Here is a 20,263-nt window from a genome sequence, read left to right as displayed (position 1 = left end):
TTATTCAGGCAAATCCTGATGAGGCTCTGCATAATCTTCCCCTTTCTCTCCCTCCGTCTCCTCTTTTTCTTCTCCTCCTCCTCCTCTTCTTCCATTTCTCTCATTCTCTTCCTTTTCTATCTCCTTTTGTTTGTTTTCTTCTCTTTCTTTTTGGTCCTCTGCCTCCTCTCCTTCCTGGTATTCATCATCGTAATCGTAATCTGGAAAAGAATTCAGTGGAGGTTTCTTTAACAGAACAGCAGAGTTCCTCCCACCAAGCACTGAGCAGAGAATGGAGCTGCACCTTCCAGGTGTGGAGGGCACTTAATGAGGAGAGGAGCACCAGGGCTGCTGAGCTCTTCCACCCCATTGATACAGTCTTTCCTCCCCCCTCCCTTTTTTTTTTGGTCTCAACAGGTTAAATTCATCCCTGGAGTAAGGGCTTAAGTTGTAGGTCAGAGCTGGCAAGTTGCATCTGTTTGGAATTCATGTTTGCACAAAAAGAGGTGAACTCTGTTTAGTCACCCAGGGCCAGTGGGGGAGAATGTTGCTGGGAAAAGGGGTGTGGTTGGGTTCAAGGGGCATTGGTCTTTGCCAGTTCAGGGGTGGTACATTCAACCCAGAAGTGTGTAACAGGAGGATGTATATCAAACTAGTCATCAGTTACACACATAGCGAGATTTACCCCGGCCCAAGATCTGCATGCCTAACTCTGAACAGTGCATACCCTGCAGGGTTTATGGGGGAAAGCTGGCTGTCAGACCAAACAGCACTCTAAGAATGAAGCTAAGATTTAAATATTAAATTGGCACTCTTCTCATAATACTTAAATAAGTGGCATATACTGAAACATTTATTCTTATGGATTCAGATCCATATAGCTGTATAATAGTCACACATACAATATCCAGTGTATATATATATATAAAAACATTGTATCCCTTTTATATTTTTATTTTATTAAATAACAACCTCAGACTCTGGGGCTATGTATCGGTGCGGAGGACTGCCCTCCCAGATCCAACTGCGGGAGCAGGGCCTCCTGTTGTATATTAATTGAGGATCTATTACACCTGAATTAACCACCCAGTTTGTGTATTGCAGATATATTTCAGTGTATAAATATGGGAGCCAAACTTTCAGGGTATTATATGTAACAGACACAGTCTAAAATAACATTTCAAATATGTTCACTTGAGGATCCATTTGAGTAAACTCTCTGCCATGGTGTTACATAGCTGCTTCTCCCACAAGGGGTCTGTGGTGATCCTGTACTCTGTGAGACCTTGGAAGGCCCTCCCCACTGCCAGCCTTAGACCAGTTTCACATCACTGCATGGTGATACTCCTGGTTGCACCAATGAGTGGATCATGCCCTCTGCTTTCTTCCATGCTCCCCCCCGCCCTGCCATAGCTGGAGCACTCACCAAGGACCCCACTGCAGACTTGCCTTACAAAATGACCTATTTATTATCATTTTAAGACTGGATGCTTGACACAGTTGCCAACTTTCACGCGGTAAATAAGCACCCCGACTTTCACACTAAGCCAAAAATCAGGCTAATCCCATTTCAAAATAAGGCCAAAACAAGCCAATCCCTAAGAACCCCAACACTCTATGTGACTAGATCCCCTCGGCGTGCAGTCTGGGACTGGGGTGGGCCCGCTGTGTACTCCTGACTCTCTTCCCCCCTTGCCCCTGCTTGCCGGGAGCCAATCAAAAAAAAGAAGCAACAAGCTACAAGCCAAAAAACTAGCCAACAAGCAACTCACAAGCCAATTAAGCCAAAAACGAGCCCCATTTCTGTGTTTTTCCCCCAGGTTTGGCATGTCTGGTGCTCGAGTGGACTGCTTGCCTTCTGCAAGCAGTTACAGGGAAACTCAGGAAATGCTGCCACCTACAGCTCAAAGTTGATACGGCACTTAAATACCTAGCCATGGAACTCTCTGCGTCCTCTGCTGAATTCTTCCCCATTACATCAACTTGTACAGCCTCAGTCAGTGGCTGCAGCATCACACAGGTAACTGTAAGCATCCCACAGCTCAGGGCTATTTTTAAACTCTGTTCTGCCCCCATTGTGCTGGTGTAACCCCCCCAGTGTCGACAGCAGTTACATGTGTATGGAGGAAAGAAGATGCAATGGCTGCAGTAATCAAGTTGGGATTGAAAATTGTGGGTCACTGCACTGCAGGCTGCTGCCGCCCTGGCACTGACTCTTGTCCCCCTGCGGCGGCTCCCAAGCGAATGGAGTTATTCAGGTGGTGATGGGAAATTGGATACAGTTTATTTCAGGTGGATTCCAAAAGCCAGCTGAGCTTTTCCCTCTTTCTCTTTCCTGCATGTCTCATATCCACGCAGCATTAGGTACAATCACATTTTGTAGCTGTCTATTTAGGTTCTTGCCAGGCCCATCACTGTGGTGTTGGGGCACTGGAGAAATTAACTTCTTTATAGGAGTCACTTTGTGTTTTGGAAAATGTTTTGTTTATAAATAGCACTAACGTGTGTTAAAGAATCGGGGCCAGATCCTCAGTTGGTGTAAATGAGCATCGCTCCATAGAAGTTGGAGAGATGCTGATTTACACCAGCTGGGGATCGGAACCTCAGTGATAAAAAGCAAAGCCACCGTTCATAGCCAATTTATGGTTTCATATGTCTATACACAAATGCAAGGACTATGGGGAAGAAACAGAAAACAGGGAGCATGAGCCATAAGCTAAAATATGACTCAACTGGCATCACAGAGATGTGGAGGGATGAATCTCAAGACTGGAATATTTGGATAGAGGGGTACAGTTTGTTCAGGAAGGGCAAGCCAGGGAACAAGGAAGGAGGTGTTGCATTGTACATCAAGAACGTATACATCTGTTCTGAGGTTCAGAAGGAGGGGAGAGGCAGACCAACTGAAAGTCTCTGGATGAAGATAAAAGTGGGGAAAAGCAGTGGTGACACCACCATAGGGGGCTGCTATATAGAGCGCCGAATCTGGAGGAAGTGGGGGATGAGGCATTTCCAGAACAAACAACAGAAATATCCAGAACTCAAGAGCTGCTAGTAATGGCAGACTTTAACTACTCAGATTTCTGTTGGAAAAGAAATTCGGCAAAACACAAAATGTACAGTAAGCCCCTGGAATGTCTTGGGGACAATTTCTTGTTTCAGAAGGTGGAGGCAGTAACCTGGGACATGGCCCTTTTAGACATGATTCTAATAGGGAGGAATTGGCTGCAAATCAGAAGGTGGAAGGCCATTTGGGTGAAGCGATCATGAAATGATAGAGCTAAGGAAAGGAAGGAGAGACAGCAGCAGAACAAGGACAAGGGACTTCAAGAAGGCAGACTTGAACACAATCAGAGAACTGGAAGGTAAGATCCATGGGAAGAAAATCTAAGAGGAAAAGGAGTTCAGGAGAGCTGAGAGTTTCCCAAGGAGACAATGTTAAAGGCACCACAGCAAACTATCCTGATAGGAATAATAGTAAGAGGCTAATATGGCTCCATCAGGAGCTCGTTAATGACCTGAAAATCACAAAGGAATACTACCAAAGTGGAACCATGGACAAATAGGCAAGAGTGAGAACAAGCAGAACAGCACAAGCATGTAGACACAATATCAACAGTTTAAGGCACAAAATGAAGTACACGCAGCAAGGGACATAAAAGGCAGTAAGAAGAGGTTCTATAAATACATTAGGAGCAAAAGAAAGACACAGAAAAGGGTAGGTCTACTATTTAGTGGGGAAGGAGAGCTAACAACGGATGACACCAAGAAGGCTAAGGTGTTCAATGCCTATTTTGATTCACTAACAAGGTAAATTGTGAGAAGATACCTAACACAATACATGTTATCAACAAGGGGGAAGGCACACAAGCCAAAATAGGGAAAGAACAAGTTAGACAATATAGAGATCGATTCAAGTCGCCAGGATCTGATGAAATTTACCCTAAGGTACTTAAGTAAATAGCTGAAGCAATTTTGGAACCATTAGCAATTATCTTTCAGAACTCCTGGAGGATGTGAGGACCTGGAGGACTGGAGCAGGGCAAACATAGAACCTATCTTTAAAAGGAGAAAAAAGAGGACCTGGGGAATTATAGACTAGCCAGCCTAACTTTGATACCTGGAAATATATTGGAACAAATTATTCATCAATCAGTTTGTGAGCACTTAGAGGATTATAGAGTTAGCTACTCCTCCAAGTGTCCTGTGATGATGTAGAAGAGAAGGGGATATGCAAAACTTTCTACATTGTTTTACACACCGATTCCCAGGTGAATTAGTACCTCTTAAAGATTCGATTCTCTCTGTCCTTTGTTCTGCTTTCAACTCTTCAATGAAGTCTTTGTTTGCATCATCTAAGGCCTGAAGTTGACAAGAATAATTAGTGACAAATCTAGGCATGCAGTCACATGACAGGCCTATTCAAAAGTTTGTCCCATTATCATAGAATATCAGGGTTGGAAGGGACCTCAGGAGGTCATCTAGTCCAACCCCCTGCTCAAAGCAGGACCAATCCCCTCTGCTGTCCCCTCTCCCATCATTCCTTGCTCTTTTGGTGCCTTTAAAGCTACCTGCAGTGAAGAGCCTCTTTGCTCCATTCCTCCCCCCATTGTGATTGCACTACTCTCGCTAATATACTCCTTAGCACACTTCAGCAGGGATTATCCCTTCCTCCTTACATCCCCATCCCACAAAGCTAGCACTGTTTTTCCCATTTTTAACTAAACAATAGAGGTGGTTCCCCTGTGCTCGGAAACACACTTAACGGATCCCCAAACAGGCACACATTCATGCTGAAGAAGCACTGTTCTGTGTTTTGAAATACTGGGTGAGATCAGCCCTTTTTGTGATCTATTCCAATGAGATTATGAATCACCTGGAGGACTACCTATGCATGCAGACCATTGCTAGGGCAGCAAGCATATGTGCTGATAACATGCAAATCATGCCCCCCCAATTCATAGCCAATACCCATATTGTTCCTGTCATGGAGGTCATGCAGAGTAGCCTCTCCATGATATTTCAGAGAGGCCAGAACAAGGGGGCCATATTCAACCTCACATTCCAGTTGCTGGCCATGAGCTTGCTGGCATGCACCTGGATGCAATGAAAGACAGAATTTGACTCCTGGCTACACTGAAGTCAATAGAAGTTCTGCCACTGACTCCAATAGGTCCAAGATTTTACCCGTATATTTCCAGCATTAGCTCACATTGGGACCGAGTTTTCTAACTCAAGAGGTTTCATATGTTTTTTATTTTGGGGAGCAGCTTGACAGAGGCTGCCTTGTTCCTCGTGTGAGACATTTCATTCCCTAATCCCCCAGCTGCCAGCTGGCATTCTCTTCTTGCCCTGGGTCCCTGGCCCCACGGACCAGAAGTTGAGAACAACAGTGGTCGGTAACTTCTGAACATTGCCCCAAAACTCCTCTCTTGATTACAGTAAATCACTTACGATGATGATGGCCTGCTGAGCTGCATCGTTATGAATGAGTTTTGCCTTCTCAAGAGCTTTTTCAAAGTTCATAACTGCAGATTGGAAGTCTTGAAGTTTCACTGTAACAGACAAACAAGAATCCATTTTAATGCAAAACTAAGAACAAGAGGAAACTATTATGTTAGCCCAATGAGCCTTGAAAAGACTTTTGCTCAAATGAGACTTTGTGGGGTTGTTTGTAAGGCACAGACAGGTTTAATGAAGCTGTGGAGTAGACTTAATGTCTGCCATCTTTAAAGCAAATTTTTCAACAATGTCTTTACCTTGTGCTTGTGCAACCAGCACACTAGCGTTGAGTTGCCACTCAACATCACCCTCCTCCTCCGCTGAATGGAGAGATTTTTCTCCATAATCCTGGGCCTCTGTTGCTTCATCGAGCTCTAGGTAACATCGGCCAATTTCATGGAATAACCACGTCTTCTCCAGGCTGGTTTTTGCCAGTGGGATCTTCTCCTCCCATCTTTACACAGGAAAAGAAAGTTACTTCTACTGCCCTAGGTTCAGTGTAATGTTGGCTCTTGGCTTTTTAAACCCTTAAAAGGGTTGCAGATGCTTCCATTACCCAAAGTCTTATTATGCTGAGGCCTCTTAGATGTTTGGAAAGAGAGCAAGTCAGAAAGTCTGGAAGACTCTGGGGATTGGGTTACAAAGTCATTTACTCTCAGGGCTGCCGGTTTGAATCAAGGCAAGATCAATCCTTGCAACTGGAAATTGTTACTATCTGATGGCTGTCCAGTGGCCTGTCCAGTGCAGCTCCTCGTGGCGAGTGTCCACATCACAGCTGGCATTAGCAGTACCCCTCATTGACAGCATAATTAAATAAATGGACCAAGCAACACCCGTTTAATTGTAAATCTACTTTCTTACCTGTTATGTTATGAATGTTACGTACGTGTCAATAGCTTGCTGGAATTTGCCAATTCTGGCATAAACCCTGCCAATGTTGTCAAGAGCTCTGGAGACGGCATCTGGCAGATCACTGCATTGAAGCGAAAGAACGAGGTCTTCAAAGAGTCTTGCCCCTGAATAATCCTGCATTTTCTTAGGCTCCCTCTATATTCTCTTTGAGATTCACCGGTTCAGTGAGCTCACATAACAATGTCAGACAGCACTAAAGGAACACTGTCAGTTTGAAATACTTTTTACCAACTACTGTTCTAAGTACCACCTAAGATTACTGTAGCTGGAAGAGATAAGTGGGGGGAATGGGTCTGCTTTATCCATTTTTGTTTGTTTGCATTGGTTTTTTGTGCATTTGATAAGACACTTTGTGTGTGCAGTCACTTCCACAGTTCCCTCTGTGTAGTCAGTCAGTTGTGTGGATTTTCACATAGCAACATGGGCGAGAAAAGCATTTTGTATTTGGAAAGTGTACCATTTGTAGGGGTGAGTAACGGGCACACGTAGTACTTAAAAGTACTTTTAACTCATTTTTCTGTTCAATTAAGTAGATTTCAAGTTGATAGGGTGTGACATAGGGCCCATTTAAAATTGCAATGGGATATTGTGCTGAGATAGATGCCATGTCTGTGGTGGAAGTTAAAGAAACAAAGCAGCTTTTTTAAATCATTGAAAAGGAGAATCCCAGGGTCCTAGTCTGCATTTGCTCGCTCTCAGTAACCAGGCTCTGCTGTCCAGTGCTCTGTGTGAGCTATTGGTCAAAGCTAATGGCTACTCACTTTATAAGAATGCACCCTGTAGCGCACCAAGTGTTCTTTACAAATGTTAATGACCAAACCCTCACGCCCCTCCTCTGATATGAACCAGTTTTACTATCCCTAGCTGACTCGGGCTCAGGCTGTGGGACTGTCTCCTTGCTGTGTAGACTTCCCAGCTGGGGCCAGCTGCAGGTGTCTAGTTGCTGCGTAGACATACCCTACATGCATTGCCCCAGGTCACACAATGAGTGAACAGCAGAACCCAGATCTTCTCACTCCTGTCCTGCACTTTAACCACTAGAGGACACTTCCTCCCTGCCTAATCACTGCACTGGCAGCAAAAACCCAAATGGGTCCAACAGGGACCTCCTTGCTTTGTGAAGTGCTCTGCAAAACTCCATTCGGAGAGGACAATATAAAGCCCATTCTGCTCCATTCTCTTCCGCCTGAGAGATCCTGCAGAACGTTTTCTGCAGGAGCGGATGGCTGTACCTCCTGGGTACTGACGTAATGACTCAAATGAAAATGATTTCCCCAGCCAGAAAACCTATCAAGAAATCTGATTATAACGTTTTCTTAGGCAGAAGCATTGCCGGGGGCAGGGTGGAGGGCTGGGAATCAAGAGTTCCGGGTGCAAGCCCTGGCTCTGACATGGATTTGGTCTGTGTCCTTGGGCAGGACACACGCATTGTTCTCCCTCAGCCTCCCTGTTTGTACCATGGTGATGATGATACATCAGTGGATACCGTGAGGGCACGTAATGACTGGGTCTAGTGCCATCAGGTCTCCAGAAGAGCAGGGCTATAGAAATTCAAAGCATTATTTGAGAATTGCCCTTCAGTTAGGCAATGTGCCCTTCCCATCTGAACTCCTACCGCCACACGTTGCCTCCTTTCCCCGCCCATCCCAAGTTAACATTGGGCTTTGGAGCACTCACTTTTCCCTTGCGATCTCCAGATCCATCTTGTGACTCTGCAGTGCTGCCCCCATTTGCTCCATCTCTATCTGAGCGTTCCCAATGCAGCTGTAGAGGTTTCCAATCAATTCGTTCTTGTTGGGAATTTCATCGTCAGACCAACCTTCGATTGTTTTTAGCACATGCTCAGCTTTCTTACAGCTTCCTTCAGGGCAGCTACTGGTCAACACTAGAAGCATAGAGAGAGGAACGCTCAGCACCAAGTGGGGCACAGGGACAGCTGGGGAAACACAGGGCCTGATTCTCCACTGTGTCTTTGGGGACTCATTTATACCTGTGCAAAATACTGCCACCAATGTAAGTCTGCTTTGGTACCATTTTGCACTCACTTTGCACAGGTGCAAATGAAAACCCCTAGTGCAGGACAATGGAGAATGAGACCCACAGTCTGAAGATGGGTTGGGAGAATCTAGTCATGCAGTGGGGAAGCTGAATGTGTCATCTGAGAGTAAGTGCTAGACGCAACACCACTATGGCATCTCTTACAGGTCAGTCCATCACGCGGCTCTGTTACCTGTCCCAGCTTTGTGCAATGCTGTGGCAATTAAACCACCATACTATGCTATGGAGCTCTGTCATCTGCCACATTTGCGGGCAATTCTGTGGCAAGGAAAAGGAACTGAGCCTCAGTGATGACGACAGAGGTCTTATGGGTTACAAAGTGAACAGGACAAACACTGAATAGAAATGGCTTGGAACCCTCTCTCCTCCCTTCCAGACCCTTCCCTGCAAATTCTTCATCCTTCTAGCCCTTTCTGTCCTTGTTACTTTTCAAAGAAGGTAGAGAAGAACCAATGCCCTGGCCTCGCCAGTGTCCCAGGCTGGGTGGGTCATTTGCTAAGCACACTGCATTTGCCTACAGGGTTCTAGTGTCCAAAGCACTGCTCTGTACAGTGCTCTGGGATACCCTGAGTATAGGAGGAGCTGGAAAATACCCCAGTGTGTTAAATTCTATACTAAAGTATTGCTTGGGAAAGGCAGGGAAAAGCATGATACATTTTTAAACCTGCTATCATTAGGAAATAACAACCCTCTAAATGCAGGGCTCCTGCTGATCTGGTCTGTAGCTGCCCACTGTGAATAATATACACCAGTCACAACGCTCTTGTTGCTTCCATGTGGGACACCTACACATATCAATTTCTTCCATGCTCTTCAGGATGTATCTGGCAACTTCCGATGGCTTTCGCTTTCTCTCTGGGAGCCATCTCTGCTGCATGAGCTTGCGGTCTCTCACGCGGGCGTAGATGGGCTTCTGCTGCTGCCAGAATTCGGTGCGGGTGTCCAGGTAGTTAATGCCACCCAGGATCAGGTCCTCCACTGTCATCCCATACTTTGTGCTGCTTTTGATCAAGTCTGGAAATCAGTGAAAGGCAGAACCAGGAGACAGTATTAAAGGATCTGAGGAGTGAAGCCATGATGGGGGGGGACGGGACATTTTTAGTGCTAGCCCTAGACTGAGCGCCCTGGAGACTAAGTCCTTTAATAATCCCCAGAACAGACACAGCATGGGTGGTGGCAGGGCAAGCTTCCCCCACCACCTCACCACCCACTGCTGTCATGCCTAAACCTGGCATGTAAGCATGACCCGTAAGAGTCAGTGTCCACGGCCCCTTCAATCCTTGTCTTCAATGGTGAAACAACCCAGGAGAGGCTCAGTGAGCACTAGTGGTGGTGAAGTTTGGTGATCTGGACACCTGGCCCACTCGGCCATAGCTCAAGATGAGAAACTATCTGATCCACTTGTAGCGTAGACGGCACCTTAACGGAATGTAGGCATCCTGGATTGCATGGATTGTCCCCATGGAATACTGTGAGAACTTTTAAAGTCTCAGAAGATAAGATGGACCCATGCAAGTTATGAAGACTGGTAACATAATAGCAGGTAACAGGGGACTAAAGCCTCTCTCCTATGTTCCTGGGGAAATATTTCTCAAGAAAACTAATTAAACAGGGATGCATTTTCTGCCCAACTCAGAAATCTGATCCTTTTCCGAATCCCACATCTTAATCCTTAGCAGCAAAACCATGACATTGACCAGTCCAATGCAAAACTGGTGCCTTCAACTTAATTCAACACGAGTTTATCTAATCAACTATGACATTTGTACTTAAAATAATATAATTTCTGCTTTTTATTTTGATTGGCATTGAGGGCTTTGGGCCGGTGTTAGTGGATAACTGAACTGCTTGCTACAGAATGCTGCTATTTAACTAATAAGGAAGTATAAAGGATAAAATGTATTTAGACATTGTTACAAACACTGGTCCTGGAAACTTGAGTAACTTGTATAAATCTGGATCACGTAATTTGTAGGTTTGGGACCACTGCAAACCCTAGCATGTGCTACTCAAGAGGTGATCCTTCCCCTGGTGGTCATATGAATAACAGAATGAAAGGAAAACGTGGATTTGACTGAATCAAGAGGAATAACGTGTTATATTTAGTTAAATACAATAGAGAAAGACCTTCATCCTTGAGTAGTTTCTCCAGGTAGGCCTTGTCAACATAAAGCTCTCCAAGAAGTTGCCGTTCAATCTTTTCATTCCTGATGGGCTCCACTTTACTCTGCTGCTTTTGATCCTTTTTGGGGGCTTTGACCTGAAGTTTCTGCTTCACTTTTTTGCTCTGCCGCAGAACAAAACAGAAGGATGCAGAGGAGAGGGATACTGACACAAGCAGAAAGGGCTAGCTTTCGGATCCACTTCCCAAACTTTTTATTCATGAAGGAGAGAATGACACAGGCACAAGACCAGCCTGTTGATCTAGTGGGGATCAAAATTCAGATCCCAAGCACCCCCACACACTTGCTCCCTAGGACAGCAGCTTTATAAAAGCAGGAGTTCTGCCCCTTCTGAGAGATAGTGTCTTGCACTGCTCTTGAGTGACTCCAGCTGACCAGTGCTAGACTCAGTGCATGCAGGCTCCTGGGGGTGGGGCATCCAGCCCTCCACAGTACGAGAAAGGGTGTTGGGGGGAAGATCCCCGCAGGCCTTCCCATCCCAAATCCTAATCCAGGTTCAAAACACACCCATAATAAATACATCCTGGGATGGCTCTACAGGTTAAAGTTACTGTACTTCTCCTAAGCACATTCAGCCACATATTCCCAAGTGGCCACTGATGATGGCGGCCTCTGTTTCTGGATGCCCAACTTTAGACACATTGGTCCTGATTTCCACAGCTGCTAAGCAGCCACAGCTCCAACTGGAGTCAAAGGACTCGGCAGGACCTTGCGAAAGTCAGGCCCTTGAACCCTGACTTTCTGCGGAGTTGAGCACTCACTGCTCCCGCTGATGTCAAACTGTTCAACGCTCCCAAGGAGCCACGTGCCTCAAGCTGGGCACCCAAAAATTGAGCCACCCGAAATCCGTGGCCACTTTTGAAAAGTTTAACCTTAAAGCAAGTCAAACCAAAGTAGGTGCTACAGATTGAGCATGGCCCCCGATGTCCCTACTGAAATTGATGGAAAGTACTCATGTGAGTAAGGCCAGCAGAATTTGGGCCCATAGCTAGACACAAACACAGATGCTCTTAATGTCCTCTTTCCTGTGTGATAGTCTGTTTGAAAGCAGTGGGAGTTTTGCTGGTGGAAAGGCGCCAGATCAGGTGTTCAGTTTCTCCTTGGCTGGTGCTCTCTTCCGATAGAGCTACACAAAATGTCAAGAAGACAGAACTGTCTGCCACGCATGGCACACTGGGCTGACCCCAGAACTTTAGTTCTACTGATACGGCTGCAGAAAGTCTCAGCCATTTTTTCCCCTGGTTGTGCCAATTCACCAGAAAGCATTTAGCATTGTGGTATCTCTAGTGAGCTTCCCAAGAGAAATGTCGTTCACACCATACCTCTGCCTGCCTGCTTAAAAAGCAGAGGTCCCCTTTGTTCTCCAATTTAACTGAGGAAGGACCTGCAAACGGAGAAAACATGCTTGTGAGCATTCAAGAACTGCAACGCACAGGCCCTAGAGTTTAACACAGATGTAAATGTGCTAGGCCAGTAATGCCCTGTTAGAAACAAAGCTGGGCACTTATCGCGGCATTTGAAATACGTGGCAAGTTCTGTATCCCTCTCTTCCGTCTAAGAGCAGGAATTGCAGCTCAGAGAAACAGCTCAGCTGCGTGTCTTATTAATAAGAATTATTATTATGGCCCCTGTGGTAGCACCAAGGGGTCCCAACCACAGACCAGGGCCCCTTTGCACCAGGCACTGTACAAATACAGCAAAAAGACAGTCCCTGCCCTAAAGAACTTACAATCTACCTATAAGACAAGAGACAACCGGCCAGTTAAACAGGCAGATGGGGCAGTACCAGAGTGGGATACCAGGACCTCCACCAGCCCAGAGAGTTATTTCTAAATCATATTTGTCAATATTTAGAGCAAAATGCCCCGCTCTCAACTCTGCCAGTCTAACTGCATGCAGGCACCACACAGCTTTGGCCAAGCCAGAAGGGGGAAAGGAGAATCAGACACTGTTCTAATGAATCTCCTCAGGTGAGAGAGTCAGGACAAGACTATCTAGACCAGCCTGGGAGGAGTTTCTCAGACTATCTAGCTAGCTGTTCATGGTCTTCATTGCCGTAGTATCCAGAAGCCTCCCAGTTACATGAAAATACAGCTAAAATAACAGTTGTCTCTTGCTTCTTTCCCAGTCTTGAGAAGAAACAGCTTGATTGTTGATTAGCATGTCTGTTTGCTTTTGTGGGTGGGTAGGTGTACTGTCAGTCCAAGTCTCTGTGTTCTGTGCATGTCGGGGAGGCGGGTGCCATCATTCTATGTCTATGTGTGTCCTGCGTGGGTAGGTGTTGTCTGAAAGTTGCTGTGGTGTGTGTGTGTCCATAAGTGGGGGTGTGATGTATGTCTGTGAATAGGCATGCTGTCTGTCTATGAGTGGGTGTACTGCATATCCTTGTGAAGACATTATTAAGGGAACGCTAAGTGGAAGAAATGAGTTTTATATCTAGCTCTGAACACTAGAAGGCCTTAGATCACTTTTGCCTCTGGCTGGATTGAGTTCTAGTCTAGGTCTAGCTCCTATGAAAGTGTTGCCTCTCCCTACTGGTTGACAGTTTCACTTGTCCCAAGCAGATCAGCTGTCATGGGAGGTCAGGGTCACAGCAGGAGATGTGGTTTCAGGAAGCTGAGATTAATTTCACTGAAAGGCTCTGAACATCAGGACAGAGACCTTGAAATGGATTCTGTAGTCAGTGGGGAGCCAGTGTAGCGAGAAGAGCAGCAGGGTGCTAAGCAGATGGGCTACTGCGTTTTGAACGAGCTGGAACATTTTCAGAGTTTGGGGCTTTGTTCGTACATGTAAGTTGCAATAATCAAGCATAGGGTAATGACTGCACGGATCAGGGGGTCCAGGTCGACACCTGAATCTGTATTACTGGGGGGTAATTAGATACTGTAACAAAATATACATTTGGCCAGTAACACAGGTTGGACCCTATTGGGAATTCCCTGACCTCAGCTGAAAATGGCAATTATGCATGTGATTCAGGAGGCCGACAGATCTTCCTGTGCAATGTCCTCTCGTTCTCTGAGCACGTGAGGAACTAATATAATATAGGACCACAGCTACTGAATTGCCTGCTTTGGGATACGCTTGCATTGTCAATAAACTGTAACATCTTACTTCCGACAGAGTTGTCAATCGCTTCCTGAGCTTTCTGAATTCCTAGCCTGAATTCCTGTAGCTCTGGACGTAGTTTGTGGCCTCGGTGATAATACACTAGTGCAAATTCAAAGTCGCCCATGGTGTACAGGGTCTCAGCCTTTTGGTAAAGCCCCTGTAATGAAGGAAACAAACAGTCTGAATGTAATACATAGAACAGCTCCCAGAGCAGTGAGGAGAGTGCTACGGGCCATCTCATCTCTGCCAAGCATAAAGCCTGATCCTGCAACCATGACTCCGGTGAGTTTCCTTCACTTCCTTGGGGTCACTATAAGGGGAGGGGTTCCAGACCAGGCCCCTGTTGCTGTCAGACTGTAAATATTTACAGCTGTTTATGTGATGCTGGAATAAAGTGTGAGTGTGTCCAGCAAACCTCAACTGAAACTAGAGTTTCCCTGTAGAATGTGGGATTTTCAACTGGATAGAAGAACAGCTCTCCAGACAACCCACTGTCCTGACAGAACAGACAGGGCTTGCACTGAGCACAAGCAACACAAGGGCAGATTCAGCAACTCACCGGCAGCTCTGATCTCATATTCTGGAGCAGGAACAAAGAGTGGGGAAGAGGAGACTTTAACAACCCACTGCTCCCCCCGGCTTCTTGGGGTATGTCTGCACTGCAAAAACAACAAACAAACAAACAAAGGCCACAGCAGCAAGTCTCAGAGCCTGAGTCTACAGACTTGGGCTCGTGTATGGTGCTAAAAAGAGCAATACAGACAATGTTCCCACTCAAGCTCTGAAACCCAGTCAAAGGGGGTGGTCACAGGGCTCGAGCTCCAACCTGAGCAGGAATGTCTACACTGCTATTTTTAGCACAGTAGTTCAAGACCTTTGACCACAAGTCCATAGACACAGGCTCTAAGACACCCTGCTGCTGCTTTTTTTTTTTTTTTTTTTGCAGTGTAGATGTACCCTTGGTGCCCCACTCACTGAAGGCCAGTCCTAGGTCCACACCAGTCCCTTGTCCCCTAATGCTATTTACCTTGGAGAATGTTTGGTCATTTTGAAGAGAGGCTTCTGCATCTCTCAGGGAATTTTCTGTGTCCCCGAGTTTCAGGTAACACACTGAACGGGCGACCAGGCCATGCTTATCCCCTGCTTTCACCTGCAGAGCCTGGGATGCAAACAGAGAGAAGCATTCAGTCACAGAGGTGCTGGGCTTGTCAGCACAGGAAGCACGCACCGGCACCTGTATTTGATAGAACCTGCTGCACATCTGTGACGCCCTCCCAGCCAGGATCTCCATGTGATTCCCAAGCATTCATGAACAAAGACTCACAACCCCCACAAGGAGTAAACTGTATCACCCCTTTGGTGGTAACTGAGGCACGTGACTTGAGAGAATCAGTAGAAGAGGCAGAAATAAAACCCAGGACTCCTAGCGCCCAGGCCCCTGCTCCAACCTCTGGTCCCCACTCCTTAGAAAACTGGAGAAATAACTTTGCCCTCATTAAATCGCTCTGCCCTGGCCATTCAAATCATGGAGGGAAGTAAGTTGTGGTTTGAGGTTGTGGTTTGAGGTTCTGATCCCGGCTCAGGGCTGATGAGGAACACTGACACGTGTCACTGACCGATGCAGACATTGGGATGACACCACGGCCCTCCCCTTGTGATGTCACTACTTCTCCGCATTCTCTTGTGCTCTGTCCCCAGATCCACGCATGATAGCCCTTTGCTCCCTTGCTACGTCTCCTCCCCACATGTGCTATCTCATCTCACTGCATCCCCTCATCTCCCCAGGCCGTGTCCTCACATCCCCTCGCTCCTGTGCACCACACCCCCCGCCACGTGCGTGTGCCACGTCCCCTTGCTCCTGGGCATCACACCCCCCGCCACGTGCGTGTGCCACGTCCCCTCGCTCCTGGGCACCACACCCCCGCCATGCGCGTGTGCCACGTCCCCTCGCTCCTGGGCACCACACCCCTGCCACGCGCGTGTGCCACGTCCCCTCGCTCCTGGGCACACCCCCGCCATGTGCGTGTGCCACGTCCCCTCGCTCCTGGGCACCACACCCCCGCCACGCGCGTGCCACGTCCCCTCACTCCTGGGCACCACACCCCCCGCCACGCGCGTGTGCCACGTCCCCTCGCTCCTGGGCACCACACCCCCGCCACGCGCGTGTGCCACGTCCCCTCGCTCCTGGGCACCACACCCCCGCCGTGCGTGTGCCACGTCCCCTCGCTCCTGGGCACCACACCCCCCGCCACGCGCGTGTGCCACGTCCCCTCGCTCCTGGGCACCACACCCCTGCCGTGCGTGTGCCACGTCCCCTCGCTCCTGGGCATCACACCCCCACCACGCGCGTGCCACGTCCCCTCGCTCCTGGGCACCACAACCCCGCCACACGCGTGTGCCACGTCCCCTCGCTCCTGGGCACCACACCCCCCGCCACGCGCGTGTGCCACGTCCCCTCGCTCCTGGGCACCACACCCCCCGCCACGCGCGTGTGCCACGTCCCCTCGCTCCTGGGCACCACACCCCCCGCCGTGCGTGTGCCACGTCCCCTCGCTCCTGGGCACCACACCCCCGCCACGCGCGTGCCACGTCCCCTCGCTCCTGGGCACCACACCCCCCGCCACACGCGTGTGCCATGTCCCCTCGCTCCTGGGCACCACACCCCCCGCCACACGCGTGTGCCACGTCCCCTCGCTCCTGGGCACCACACCCCCCGCCACACGCGTGTGCCACATCCCCTCGCTCCTGGGCACCACACCCCCTGCCACACGCGTGTGCCACGTCCCCTCGCTCCTGGGCACCACACCCCTACTACACGCGTGTGCCACGTCCCCTCGCTCCTGGGCACCACACCCCCGCCGTGCGTGTGCCACGTCCCCTCGCTCCTGGGCACCACACCCCCCGCCACGCGCGTGCCACGTCCCCTCACTCCTGGGCACCACACCCCCGCCACGCGCGTGTGCCACGTCCCCTCGCTCCTGGGCACCACACCCCCGCCGTGCGTGTGCCACGTCCCCTCGCTCCTGGGCACCACACCCCCCGCCACACGCGTGTGCCACGTCCCCTCGCTCCTGGGCACCACACCCCCGCCACGCGCGTGTGCCACGTCCCCTCGCTCCTGGACACCACACCCCCCGCCACACGCGTGTGCCACGTCCCCTCGCTCCTGGGCACCACACCCCCGCCACGCGCGTGTGCCACGTCCCCTCGCTCCTGGGCACCACACCCCCGCCGTGCGTGTGCCACAGTCCCACATCCCGTCCCCCAGCCCCGCGCCCCGCGCCTGGCCCTGTATCAGCACCCCACTGTCGACCCTCAGCTACCCGGGGGGGGTGTTAATGCTCATGAATATTCATGAGCGATGTGCATAATCAGCCCCTCACGTTGGTGAAGCTGGCCAGCGCCTTGCCGTGCTCCCCGCGCCGGCTGAGCAGCGCCCCCTCGGCCATGAGGCTGGGGAAGGTCCCGCTCAGCCCCGCGCCCTCCATCGGCCCGCGCCGCCCGCCGCCGCCCGGCAACCGCTGCCTGGCAACCGCCGCCGGACTTCCGGGGGGCGGGGCCTGCCACACCCCCGCGGGGCCCCGCCCCCGCGGAGAGAGGAGGGGGCTCCTCGCGCCCCGCCCCGCGCTCTGCTGCCCCCCCTCCCCCGCTCCCCCTTCCCTGGGCCTCGGCCCTGCCGGGCCCCACGGGTCTCCCCTTCCCTCCCGGGCCCCCGGACCCCCCCTTCCCTGCCCCCCACCTCCCCCTTCCCTGCCGGTCCCCCCGAGCCCCCCCTTCCCTGCCCCCCAGCTCCCCCTTCCCTGGGCCTCGGCCCTGCCGGTCCCCCCGGGTCCCCCCTTCCCTGCTGGGCCCCTGGACCCCCCCTTCCCTGCCCCCCAGCTGCCCCTTCCCTGCTGGGCCCCCTGGGCCCCCCCTTCCCTCCCCCCCAGCTGCCCCTTCCCTGCCAGCGCCCCCGGACCCCGCTTCCATGCCCTCCAGCTCCCCCTTCCCTGCTGGGCCCCCCAGGCCCCCCCTTCCCTGGGCCTTGGCCCTGCCGGCCCCCCTGGAACCCCTCTTCCCTGCTGGCCCCCCCTGGACCCCGCTTCCCTGCCCCCCTGGACCCCGCTTCCCTGCCTCCAGCTCCCCCTTCCCTGCCAGCCCCCCGGACCCTGTTTCCCTGCCCCCCAGCTCCCCCTTCCCTGGGCCTCAGCCCTGCCAGCCTCCCCCGGACCCCTCCTTCCCTGCCAGTACCCCCGGGCTCCCGCTTGCCAGCCCCCCATCTCCCCCTTCCCTGCCAGCCCTCTGGCCTCCAGTTCCCTGCCCCCCATTCCCTGCTGCCCCTGCCAGGCCCCCGGTCTCCGCTTCCCTGCCCCCCATCTCCCCATTCCCTGCCAGCCCCCCCGGGCCCCTGCTTCCCTTCCCTGCCAACTCCCCCGGGCCTCCCCTTCCCTGCCAGCCCCCTGCTTCCCTGCCAGCCCTCTGGCCCCCACTTCTCTGCCCCCCATTCCCTGCTGCCCCTGCCAGCCCCCCGGTCTCCCCTTCCCTGCCAGCCCCCACTTCCCTGCCAGCCCCCCGGCCCCCTCTTCCCTGCCCCCTATCTCCCCCTTCCCTGCCAGCCCCCCGGTCCCCACTTCCCTGCCCCTCATTCCCTGGTGCCCCTGCCAGCCCTCCGGCCCCCACTTCCCTGCCCCCCATCCTCTGCTGCCCCTGCCAGCCCCCCAGTCTCTGCTTCCCTGCCCCCTATCTCCCCATTCCCTGCCAGCCCCCGCTTCCCTGCCCCCCAGCTCCCCATTCCCTGGGCCTCGTATCTGCCAGCACCCCGGTTCCCACTTCTCTGCCCCCCATCTCCCCAGTCTCTGGTGCCTTGTCCCCGCTAGCCCTCTGGTCCCCACTTCCCTGCCCCCCATTGCCCCACAAGCTTCCCATTCCCTGGTGCCTTAAACCTGCCAGCCTCTTACTGCCAACCCTCTAGATCCCCCGCTTCCCTGCCCCTCCCCATTCCCCCAGTGCCTTATTCATGGCCAGCCCCACAGCTCTCCACCCATCCCAATCTGCCCTCATGTGTCCTCCCACAAACACTTCCCTCCCTGTACCCTATTGCTTCATAGGTATCCCATTTCTCCTTGTGCCTTATCTTCTACCAACCCTCTCCCCTCTCTGCCAGCCCCCATAACCCCATCCTCTGCCCCCCACACACTCCCTACACCTCGTTCCCCCCAAAGAACTCCATTCCCTCTTTTTCCTTATCATCCCACACCCCTCCGAGCAAGGCCTCCACCCTGTGTACCTTGCCCCCAGTACTCCCAGCCCCTCTGCTCACTGCCTTGTCCCTATCCCCCTCGCCCTGCACCTTGTCCCTCTCCCAGCCCCGAGTACTCCACCCGCCTGAGCACATCACCCCCAGAGCTGTCTGCCCTCTGTGGCCAGGATGCTGTAAGACAAACACCGCTAACTTGGAAGTCATGCAGATCCACAGGCTCCTCTCCTAATGACTGCGATGGACACTGCAGCCCGTTATCTGTGACCCCAAATGTATAAACTTGTGCACTTGGCCTAGTGCCTCCCCTGTGTTGTGATCCCTGCTGTTTGGATGTGGGCCTGACCCCCATGTGCACCTATTTCTAAGAGGGGTCGTAATGTCGGTCTGACCCTCTTCGGGATTTCCTTAGTGCCCTTCACTCTTGCTCTGCCAAAGAGGGCTGTGTGGCACGACTTTCCCAGCCAGACCCTGTGACCTTCAGGGGTATGTGATGTGATATACAAGCTGGAGCAGGGTTGGCCCTTAGTGATGCCACGTGCAAACAGAATCCCAAAGGAAGGCTGTGGAGGAGCCAGAAACAATTGCCCCGTCTTACCTTGGAAGTGCCTGCCTGGTTTTACAGTCCAGGTAAGAATCTGACGATTGCCACGTCACTTTGCACAGCCCTTGTTATTATTTACTGTTCGTTTCGCGGCAGTGTGTATGCGCTGCAACTAGGGGTCAGGGCCCCACTGTGCTAGACACTGTCCAAATGCATTGTGAGAGTCATTCCCTTTCCCAGAAAGCTTACGAGCTAAGAATAAGAGACGAAAGGTGGCTAAAACAGCGGCACAGCAGAACCCTGGCCCCAATGCGTTTGTGACTAGAATCACAATCCATCCCAGCACAGAGAATGGACAGGGTGCAACACTTGGATTATTTTATCACTTGGAGGCCTTGCAGATCAGCTGGGTTTTCAGATGTGAGCTGAAGGAAAAAGGGGCTCGTTGTGCTTCTCTTGGGCAGCTGTTTCAGGCTCAAGGGCCACGTGGAAAGTGGTACAAAGTCAGCAGTGGATGAAGGAAGGAAGGGGAGTGAGCAGGAAAGAAGCTTAAGAGGCGCGTAGGTAGGCAATGAAGAGAGCAGAGATTTTGGCAGGGGTGGAGCTGCTTTGAAGGGGAGGAGAGGAAAAGCCCAGACCACATTAATATGAGGTCCAGAAAGTTCTAGGAAATCCTGTTGTGGCAATAAATCTCTTGGAAACCACTCTAGCCATTGGGTACAGTATGCTGCTTACCTT

At 51.2% G+C, this 20,263-nt stretch overlaps 1 protein-coding gene across 1 annotated transcript; it reads right to left on the bottom strand.

Moving 5' to 3' along the window:
• ODAD4 (outer dynein arm docking complex subunit 4) lies at positions 1–17,233 on the bottom strand. Its single transcript, XM_077806433.1, has 12 exons — positions 17,129–17,233; positions 14,773–14,904; positions 13,749–13,902; positions 11,957–12,018; positions 10,579–10,738; positions 9,241–9,465; positions 8,071–8,278; positions 6,368–6,454; positions 5,739–5,935; positions 5,434–5,534; positions 4,263–4,341; positions 1–200 (listed from the first exon to the last, which is right to left on the bottom strand). The coding sequence occupies exons 1-12, from the start codon at positions 17,231–17,233 to the stop codon at positions 1–3; spliced, it is 1,710 nt and encodes a 569-aa protein (XP_077662559.1).
• Positions 17,234–20,263: the final 3,030 nt, after the last annotated feature.

The sequence above is a fragment of the Eretmochelys imbricata genome, chromosome 27 (assembly GCF_965152235.1).
Source record: "Eretmochelys imbricata isolate rEreImb1 chromosome 27, rEreImb1.hap1, whole genome shotgun sequence".
Lineage (NCBI taxonomy): Eukaryota > Metazoa > Chordata > Testudines > Cheloniidae > Eretmochelys > Eretmochelys imbricata.
The sequence above is the reverse complement of the archived record's forward strand: the minus strand, read 5'-3'. Positions and strand labels throughout refer to the sequence as shown.

Bases quoted from the DNA above. Each gene is read 5' to 3' on its own strand.
- ODAD4 (XM_077806433.1), bottom strand. From the start codon at position 17,233: ATGGAGGGCGCGGGGCTGAGCGGGACCTTCCCCAGCCTCATGGCCGAG. The intron at 14,905-17,128 runs GTGAGGGGCTGA...TTTGCATCCCAG, and splicing joins CGCTGGCCAGCTTCACCAAC to GCTCTGCAGGTGAAAGCAGG. The intron at 201-4,262 runs GTACTAATTCAC...ATTCTTTTCCAG, and splicing joins GAGAATCGAATCTTTAAGAG to ATTACGATTACGATGATGAA.